General features: G+C 34.5%; 1 protein-coding gene across 1 annotated transcript in view; it reads right to left on the bottom strand.

Annotated features, from left to right (window-relative positions):
- Positions 1–5,235: 5,235 nt before the first annotated feature.
- CHORDC1 (cysteine and histidine rich domain containing 1) overlaps positions 5,236–10,484 on the bottom strand; it is a 36,392-nt gene continuing 31,143 nt past the window's right edge. The window contains exons 5-8 of the mRNA XM_045293079.1: positions 10,011–10,116; positions 8,133–8,252; positions 7,626–7,688; positions 5,236–7,416 (exon numbers count right to left, since the gene is read on the bottom strand). Coding sequence (XP_045149014.1) covers positions 7,270–7,416; positions 7,626–7,688; positions 8,133–8,252; positions 10,011–10,116 — 436 coding nt within the window. The 3' untranslated portion in view covers positions 5,236–7,269. The remainder of the gene's footprint in view (positions 7,417–7,625; positions 7,689–8,132; positions 8,253–10,010; positions 10,117–10,484) is intronic.

The following is a 10,484-nucleotide window of genomic DNA, read 5'->3' as shown; positions in this document are numbered from 1 at the left end:
AAGCAACAAAGCCCACATGGAGGAAGCACAGCCTGTGTGATCATGAGGTGTTAATAGGATCAGCTATCAGGCATCAAAGACCCAGAACAAAAAGTATTGTGAATGAGAGTGCTGAATGGAGACCCAAAGCCCATCTGTAGGCAAGTGAACATCACCTTTCAGAAGGGACACCAGTTAGGGTGCTGTATAGCACTGATGAAACATACAACTTTCACTCATGGAAAAAAAACAAAAAACATACAACTTTCCTCTAGTTCTCTAATGCTCACTCCTCCCCTAGCCATGATCCTAATCCTACTTTACAAATCCGGCTAGACCAGAGGCTGAACATTGGTAGCAATAAGAGCTGGAAACCCAGGATACCCCCCTCCCCCCCAAGACCAATAGTGAGTAGCGATACCAGGAGGGCAAAGGAAAGGTGGGAGGAGATAGGGGGTACCAGGGTACCGATCACAATGATCTACATATAACCCCCTCCCTGGGGATGGACAATAGAAAAGTTGGTGAAGGGAGCTATGTCAGTGTAAGACATGAAAAAATAATAATTTGTAAGTTATCAAGGGTTTGTGAGGGAGGGGGGAAAAATGAGCTGATACCTAGGGTTCAATTAGAAGGAAAATAGTGTGCAAATGATGGCAACAAATGTACAAATGTGCTTGACACAACGGACGGATATATGGATTGTGGTAAGAGTTGTATCAGCTCTCAATAAAATGGATAAAAAAATAAAACCATAAAAAATCCTTACATGCATGATTACGGATTTTCTAGTACTTCTGATGGTGAGCCTTTCTTTGCTGTTTATCACCTTTACTATTGTCTTACATAAGCAACAACCATGGGGGGGTGGGGGGTGCAGTGGTTATACTTCGGGTTGGTAACCACAAAGCCACCTACCCTGTAGGACAAAGATTAGGTTTTCTATCCCCTTAATGTGTTGGAAACCCAGGGGTAGTTTTACCCCATCCGACAGGGTTGGCTGAATCAACACTGACTCCATGGGAACCAGTTGCCCAAGGAAGCAGAATCACGGGAGTTTCCTGGGTTGAGATGTGTCAAATGGGCCTTTCCAATGGGTAACTTCACAAATCGTTAAGTAGGTCTATTCCAAGGTGCTCTGGGTAGACTTGTACCCATAAACTTTAATAGTCTAAGTGCCAGTGATTTATGCCAAGGATGCTAAATATTTCTTTCCTACCAAGGTATCTTTGTGTGTGGCAAAATATAAATCTTGTCACTTCAGCAATTTTCACAAGTACCCTATGGAAATGTTGCACAACTATCATAGTATCAGCTTATAAATTTTCCATCACTTTTAACATATGTTCACTGCCCCTTAAGAACTCCTTCTCTTCCTCTAACCCTTTGGTAATCTCAACTACACAAATGCCTATTGTACATACTTTATCAAATTGGGATATGTGTTTGTTCATGTGTCTAATGCCAGTTTTCAAGGTTTATCCACTGTAGCATATTCCAGAGCATGATGTGTTTTTTTTAAGGCTGAGTAATATTTCACTGCATGTGTTACACTTTGCTCACCTATAGACTCAGATGCGCTAAGTCACTTTAACATAATTGGCCCATTAGGGGTGAAAACTGTTCTATAATCTAAGATCTTAATGAGTCAGGAATTAACTTTACTCAAAGAATGTTTCCTGCGAAGTAACTTCTAAAGACTTGGCATTTTCCAGTTCATTGGTGTGCTTAGCTCTTCACGGCTGGGCCCTGAACCACGGGAGGTGTTTAGAAGACTCAGGATAGGGGGTTGCATGGCACATTCCCCAGGTCTAAAAGCTCAACCACTACACACATACATTCTAACTCTGGGCAGACAATAGGAAGCCCTTATTCCCTTTGGCTGGTTCTGACTTGTTTCCTTTTGGCTATAATAACATTGTAAGAACAGCACTTTCCTAAGTGCTTTACATTATTCTAGCAAATTGCTAAACCAGAAGGCACTTTGAGAACCCCAGAATATGGCCAGCTGATCAGATGAGCGGCCTAAGGGACCCTTGGTGTATGGTTGTTGTCCTCAGGTGGTGGTATCTTGGGGAGGGCGGTGCCCTTAGTATTTGAAGTCTGGCATACTACAAGCTGGAGTCAGACACATTTTGCAAACAGATGTGAATTCCTATCCACAAGCTATAAAATGGTGATAAAAACTTTTTTGCTTTTATACTGAGGCTTCTAAAAATGCTTTGGAAGTAACTTACAAAAACTAGGGACCCAAAGAGGCATTGAAACACAAATGAGTTTTCGATCTAGTAAAACCAAAATTATTCAGGCAAAAGGAGTATATATCTTACAAAATTAGTTTTTACCCAAACGTAACAATTTAAAAATGTATTCTCAGGTATAAACACACTGGTTAGTTCTCTAGGTTACATGACAATGCTTTATTGCACCTATTCATTCAAATGAAAAATAGCAGCATAGAATGGCAGTCAGGAGCAGAGATAAAACCAGGATGTCTGGGTTTAAACTTCGAATCCACCATGCACTGGTTTTGACTTTTGTCAAGTTCCTGAACCTATTATTGTTCTAGCCTGTCACTTTGGCCTCACAGACACTGCAGAACGTCCTACTGAGTTTTCTGAACTAAAAGCGTCAAAGTAGATCGTCAGGTCTTTTCTTCCGGGAAACAAAAATTTTGACATCATCTGTGATCTTTCTGTTTAGTAGTGAAGTGCTTAATCATTGTGCCACCAGGGCTGCTTTACTTAACCATCCTTTAGTATAAATGTTTCTTCACCTGCAATATAAAAATATAACCTGTTTTATCCAGCTGTCTTGAGTAGTACTTAATCAAATTCTTGAACAGTGCCTAGCTCTTAACAACATGTACTGCATGTTTCTAAGGTACTTCTAAGAACCAACTGATATGTCAGGTGCTATTCCATTCCACAGTGTTGCTATGTATCAGATTCAACTTGATGGGCTTGGGAATTTTGTTTCTCTTATTGGTACTAGAAAATGGGGATAGAATGGTTGGCTAACACATAAAAAAGTCCAGCTTAAATGCTGGATATTTCTATTCCACTCAAAGGAATAGAAATATCCTAAGATAAAATAATAGGATGAATTAATAAGCAACTGAAAGTGTTATGAAGGATGTGTCACTAGAAGCATTAATGCACCCAGTTAGTTCCTAAGGAAACGTACAGTAGGTTCAGGCTTAATATCTAACCTTACTATAAAGAGCAAAGTCTTAAAAGGATACTTAATTTGATCAGGCAGTATATTTGTTCAAAAAGGAATGGCAAAGGAATGCATTTTAACAAAGTTTTGAGGAACATAACAGTATTTCAGATGGGCAGTTTTTGTAATGATCATTAAAATTATTCTATTTTATCCAAGCCAATGTATTTTAAATCACTTTACATGCACAGACGTGTTAAACAATGATTCAGGAAGATTGGATAATTGATGCCTTTGAATTAATGTGTTGGTGGACTGCCAGATGAATGAACAAATATGCCTTGGAGAAGTACAACCAGAATTTCCCTTAGAAGGGAGGGCGGTGAGACTTCATTTCGTGTCCTTTGGAAGTGCTATCAGGAGGACATCAATCTTGGTGGAGAGGGTTGCAATAAAAAAAGAAGATGCTCAACACGCTGGATTGACTCAATGGCTGTTAAACAATGAGCTCAAATATAGCACTGACTGTGAGGATGACACAGCACTGGATAGCGTCACTGGTTATGAGCTAGAACCAATTAATCCCACCTAATAACTACTACATGGGAAAACTAGCAAGTCATCATTAAGCATATACGAAGATATATTCTTTAAAAAAGCTACTCTATAAAAACATCATTGAAATCAAACAATAGTTATTTAGAAGAACAGTCCCCAAATTTGTGCACTAAAGGTAATGTCAAATGGATAAAGCCATAGGTATCTACAGTTAAAAGAGGCAAACCAGGCAACTCCCACTGAGCATAAATTATAGGTTATGTGGGAAGCAGGCAAACAGGAAAAAAAAAAATCCACCGCTCACTCGCCCATTCAAAAAGAAATGAAAAAATACAAAAAGCAATCACTATTAAAATAATTTCAAAACTGGCACTGAGTTTACATTTCAAATCTGAGAATATGGCATCATGAAATAGGTGGAATAACAGAATAAATGCTGAATTTGAGCCAATTAAAATTATTTTTCCAGCAAAGTCAAAATATAACTTGTTAATATTCTAATAGAGAATTTTAAAAGGAATAACCTGGTTGCTTAATAAAAAGGTTATACAAACATGCCCTGATATCCTAAACCTAACAACAGACCTTAAAAAGCTATTAAAAATTTACTGTGGATGCACGCTCAAGTTAGAACACTTGTAATTAAAAAAGAAAAAAGGAAAAAGTCGTGGGGTAGAAAAAGTCCAGTCACTTAAAAATATTTGTAAGAACTCTTTAAGGTTCTGCTCACCTTTAGCAATTAACCAAAGGAGTCCAAGTAAAATGTAATGGAAGAACTGAAATATCTAGCATAAAATAAAAATTATAAATAAAATATAATAGTTACAGACCTTTGCCAGCACATGGTTACACCAAAGTTACATTGTATACTGTCAAAGACTCGATTATGGTTGATTTGTGTAAATTTTTAATTATTTTAAACTACTGACTTGTTTTTAAACAAAAACCAACAGATCTCAAGAATTATGCTTTAGTGCACTAAAAATACATGGTTAAAATGAAATGTTCTACTTTCATAAATAGTATCGAATAAGACTCAGTTTTGTAAATGTTCTATGGCAGTGGTTCTCAACCTTCCTAATGCTATGACCCTTTAATAGTTCCTCATATTGCGGTGACCCTCCAACCATAAAATTATTTTCGTTGCTACTCATATCTGTAATTTTGCTACTGTTATGAACCGGGTGACCCCTGTGAAAGGGTTGTTCGACCCCAAAGGGATCGCGATCAACAGGTTGAGTACCGCTCTTTTCAATTATGTAAGATTTTAGCATTAGAGAACGATGAAAGGACATGACATACAGGAAATCTCTGTATTATTCTTTTGCAGATCCTCTGTAAATCCTTAATTATGCCAAAGTAAAGTTTAAAAAAGCTCAGCATCTTATGTGCTGAGCAAGTAAAATCACATTTTAAGTTTCCCCTGCTGAATTTCGGCATCATCCTAGTCACACCAAAAGAATCTGTCTACATTTGATGCCTTACTACTTTAAATACTAAGGAAGACAGCAGTACTTGAAAAAAGACTCAATAAGGTTAACTTCAGGAATTTTTATTAATATTTGAAACAGACTTAGAAAGTAGGACACATCTTGCCTAACTGTAAGTTTATCCCTAAAAATGTACAGGTCTAACACAAGGACGACTCAGGTTGTTATCTGAGCAACAGTCAGAGGGTCTTAGAAGTACAAAAGTAGTCTGAGGGTCACCACTAAAGCCAGACTAAATTACGTAAACTAGATTCTTAGAAAAGTGATCAGCACTTTGTAACTCTGAAGTGGATAAAACACCTGGCTTAAATATTTCATGACACATTAAGATATTGTTTGGGAGGGTGGTTTCTCAAGAAGGCAACATCAGAAAAAAATCTTACTGATCATTAACTTGAAACAAATCAAGTACTAACATCTCCCCTCAAACAATTAACAAACTTTCATGTCTTTGAATGTATGCATGTTCCTAAATCATGTTAGATAATTTGTCTTAATAGTAAGCTTTGCTAGTTGCCAGATTTTTTTTTGAGTCCATTTGTAACAAAGGTAAAACATTTAATAATTATGTACTACATCTAGCAGTTATTTGCTAAGGGTAGTAGAATGTCATACCTTAATTAACCTCGTAACCAACATTGTATTTGCACCCCCCAAAATGTATTACCAGAATTCCATTAATTCCAAAGAAAGATAATCACGGGGACTGGGGGATCATTTTAATCTAAATAAGCATAATTCATGCACAAAATTAAGTTCTGACAGTTACGGTGTTTATAAAAGTTAAATTTTCTTTTTGAGCTACAACTGCTTCAAAAATTAACCTGTCTCTTAGTGGGTTCAATAAGCTTAAATAATATAATTCTGTGATGCCGGGATTTAACCTAAATATTATATCCAACACAGTATCACTTTTGAAATTGTCCACTTTTTTTTTTTTAGGAAATCCTACAATGACTACAAATGAGTTAAATTATTTTTCTAGCAATATTGTGGCTATAAAGCAAAGATTATATATTTAATTTTCTAATACTCACTGCCATTGAGTCATTGACTTATAATAATACCCTGTGGCTTTCCCAGTCTGCAACTGGAGAAAGCCCAGTTTCTCCTGAGGAGCTACTGGTGGTTTTGAACTGCTGACCATGTGGATCACAGCCCAATGCTTAACCACTACACCACCAGGAATCCATTTAATTGTCCAAGATGCTACTATATTTCCACAAGCTTTTAAAAGTCTAATTTTATACAGGTTTCATCAGTGAGGCCAAATATAACTTTTTAATATGTAACAATAATTTAAGGTATCAAGAGGATATAGGTTGTAAATCAGGTATAATTTAGTCATACCATACCAAGACAGTTAAGTAATCTGAAAAAGATGTTTACATTATTGCTCAGTTTTTTTAAAATGCTGACTTTTAAATGAAATTGATGCCTCTATATTCATATTTACAATGTTCCCTATTCTCTTATACTGTCTGGCAAGTAATATGGGTTTATTGATGTAGTTACCAGTTGCAAATTAATTCCTCTTTCAACCAATGCATATATTCCCTTTAATTATTTATTATACCACTTTAGCATCTTCCTAGAATATATAACTGACCCAAGTGGAAAAACACAATACAGAGCTTTATTTCTTCCTTAAAGACTTTCAAGCATCATAGAATGAAAATCCATGAAGAACAGATAAAAAAAAATTTTTATCTTGATTTACTAATTATGAGAATAGAAAGAGATGGGAACAAAAGTAAATGTTTAACCTTTCTTTGCTTATACAAACAAATACTATAACTGTTTATTAGCTGTTTTCTAGCTTCTTCAAGTATAGGACATTCTATGGTTTTCTCACTGAAGAGAAGTGAACAATTAGCCTCATGTAACTCAAAAAAGATGATGTTGGAGAACACAAAAAGGTAATGACTTTGGTTTTTAAGAACCTACTTTTGTTGACCCTGAAATACCAGCCTTTGAACAAAACAAAATAAGATTACAGCAGCAAGCCTTCACGTCAGAACACATCGTGGAATTCTGAAATAGGTAATAGTTTGTTATTGTTCACCCTACTCCCCTCCACTCAATCTGCTATAGCTTCTTCTTGGTTTTCTGGCTTTTTAACTGCAGGTAGTTCAAGGCTTGCCCACTGCATAGGTTCAGCTTTTCTCATGGTGATCTCAATTTTTGTTGCTGTCATAGTTACATAGCTTCGCTTTACGTCAATCACCTGCAATAAAGATAATGAAATAAACATCGGTCGTGCTTTATTAGTATCAGACAGTAACATTAATCTTGCTTTTAAAGAAATAAAGCTCCTAAGGCCATTTCTACACAAGATTTGATATTTTGATAATATTATTCTGTCCAACTTATAATATTACTTTGTATTAACCTTTAAATTATATGAAAAAGTTCTGTTAACTACATAATACTTACGCCCCATAATTTCACATTTTGATGGAATTCCTTCTCTCCTTCAAATACAATGAGAACATTTAACTGTAAAAGAAGACACAGGGAATCAAGTGAATGATCAAATTCAAACTAAAACTTTATAAAAAATTGATTATAAAACCACAAGACATGGATAAAAATCAGCTAAGCTATTGTAAGAAAATGACAGTATTTTCTTTTTTTCCCTCACTTGAGAAAACCATTAAAGAAAAACTGACTTGATGGTTCCTATTGAGAGCTAAATAGCATTCTGTTTCTTGATAAATCTTCATGCACCTCTAGAATGCTTCAGATATAAAACTATTAGGCAGTACTTTTCATTTACAACAGTTTAAGTAAAAGTAACTAAACATTACTTTTCAAGTAGAAAGATCTTAAAGACTAAAAGTATTAAAATCAGCACAAACCCAAGCAGTATTTTAAGAATTACAGTAATATAAAGAATGTGTACAGAGCAGTTCTTATTCAAAGATACTTTAACATACGTACCAATGTACTATTTGCTTCTACTCGACTACGTTCTGGAAGTGAATTTTTAGCATAGATTGAAATGGTGACTTCACCTCCCGTCTGATGCCAGTCATGCCTACATGGAACAACTTTCCCCCCCTGTATTTTAAGAGAAAGTTTACAAATTTACAATATGCTAGAAAATGAAATTCTTAAAAAAAAAAATCGTTTCATGTGCTAAGAAATTAGCATGCAGAACTGACCAATTAGTTGTTAGGCCACGTGATTTCGACAGTTTCCAGGAAAATGTTTAAAAATATATCATAATGCAGATAATACAAATTTTAGACAGAATCATTGAGAATACTTTCTCCTTGATTTGTCCTTTTTAAGGGTCACATAGTTAATATAAATGTTTAAAGACAATAAAAAAACTCTAAATGTTATCTAAATTTAACATTCTATAATCCACTACATATAAAGTCACAAAGGCATTGTCTGAGGACTGAAATAAGAAAGAGATTTGCTTAGCTGCATCAATCACGCGCATCTCAATCTCATGTTCAGTTTGTTTTCCTACAAATCAGAATGTGGGGGATAAAGATCATTGGCCATGTTAAACTGTAAGATGCTGTTATCAAATACTTTTTGGTTCATACTGACATGCAGAAAATAAGATGGGAATTTGTAGATGTAATCTTAACTACTTTTATTTCATACTAGGAAAGCTTTAGCAATCTATTTTTTTAAAAGAGAAAAATAGTGATTTATTTTCTAAATGGAGACAATTTAGGCACATAATCAAAGTAATTGAAACTATCATTTTCAAAGGCTAGTTATACTAATTAAATTTCAATTACATTTATTATTCACTATTTTGTCCTTTAGGTTTAGACACTTAATTCCTCATAACGGCATTCATAGTGGAAAAACAACAACAAAAACCAGCTTCTTCAAGGATTACACTCTAAAAATATTTGTGTATAATAGAATAACATTACCTCTTAACTCATTTATCTTTTGGACCTTGCAGAAAACATATAAGTAGACCTCATTTTTGGCTATATGATATTTTATGGCAGGTGAATTATTACAAATAGGGGTATATTTATAATACTTAACCTCAAAACAAAATAAAAGGGCACATCTAATCATATATTCATAAAAGACAGCAATTGCAAAATAATCAATGTTTAATAAATGTCTTTCCAATGAAAAAATATAAAATTATTTTCTAATTAAAATATTGGTTACATATATCTACATATACTGAATAGGTCCATTATGTTGAGATTATTAGTTAAAACATAGAACAAGAGGTTAACTTAATATATAATAAAAATATATTAACAATATCCAACACACATTTATTTGGCATTAATGTTGCTTGCATTCTTACTATTTAATGGACTTTTGGGGAATTACTTGCACCGCCCCAAGTCTTTTTAAAAAATCTGTCCAGGGAGTACTGATGCTTCATTTTTCTCTTGATAAATTTCCCTGGAGTAGAGGCATTCAAAAGAATTCCAAGGAAACAAGTCTGCAATCCTCCTCTTTAACCACTAGATGGAGTGATTGTGCATCCGTAAATGTTGAGTGACATTTAAGTGGGCAAAAACCAATGATGTTTTAGTTAAATAACATCTAATAAATAGAAAATCAATTTTTTAAAAAGTGGGAACAAGTTTTGGAATTAATTTCATCAATTGAACAAAGATGTTTCAATATTAGCAGACATACCTCCAACAACATACATGTCTATCTTGTAAAAAGGGCACCACTGAGACTAGGTTTAGATTTTTAGCATATCAAAACTTTACTATTTCAGAGAAGGAAGAACGTTTTAAATTATATTACTGCTTTAAATATGACTCCGATGAGTCTAATTAGCTGTGTTATTTTGAAAACGCTACTTACAGCATCTTTTTTAGTCCACATGTGTTTCCCTGTAGTACAACCTTCTTGGGCTAAAAATGTGTTAAAGTCAGAAGTCTTTTTCCTACAACAGCTCCAGTATTTCATCCTTTAAATTATAATAGAAGAATACTTCAGGAATCAAAACTCGCACAACCAATTAACTCCAGATGTACTACAGTGGCAAGTGTGATTATGCATACATATATGTACACACACACACACACACACAAATTTTATTATCATCTAAGCTACTACACAATGAGAACTAGTATACTGAAGGGAAGAAGTGATTTTGAGAACAGAATGCCATTTATTATAATTATTATTGAACTCCTAAGTAAAGATATTCATAACCACCAGAAAATTAATTACTGGTATGACTAAGATGTAAAAATCTGACATTTTAACCACCCAAGTGAAGTGAGAACTTAAAAACTAATGTTTACACAACCAATGACACTTAATAATCAAAAT

This window comes from Echinops telfairi, unplaced genomic scaffold (assembly GCF_000313985.2).
Source record: "Echinops telfairi isolate 266 unplaced genomic scaffold, ASM31398v2 ScPeMD7_1713;HRSCAF=2227, whole genome shotgun sequence".
Classification (NCBI taxonomy): Eukaryota; Metazoa; Chordata; class Mammalia; order Afrosoricida; family Tenrecidae; genus Echinops; species Echinops telfairi.
Note: the sequence above shows the minus strand (reverse complement) of the source record. Positions and strands in the feature narration are given on the sequence as shown.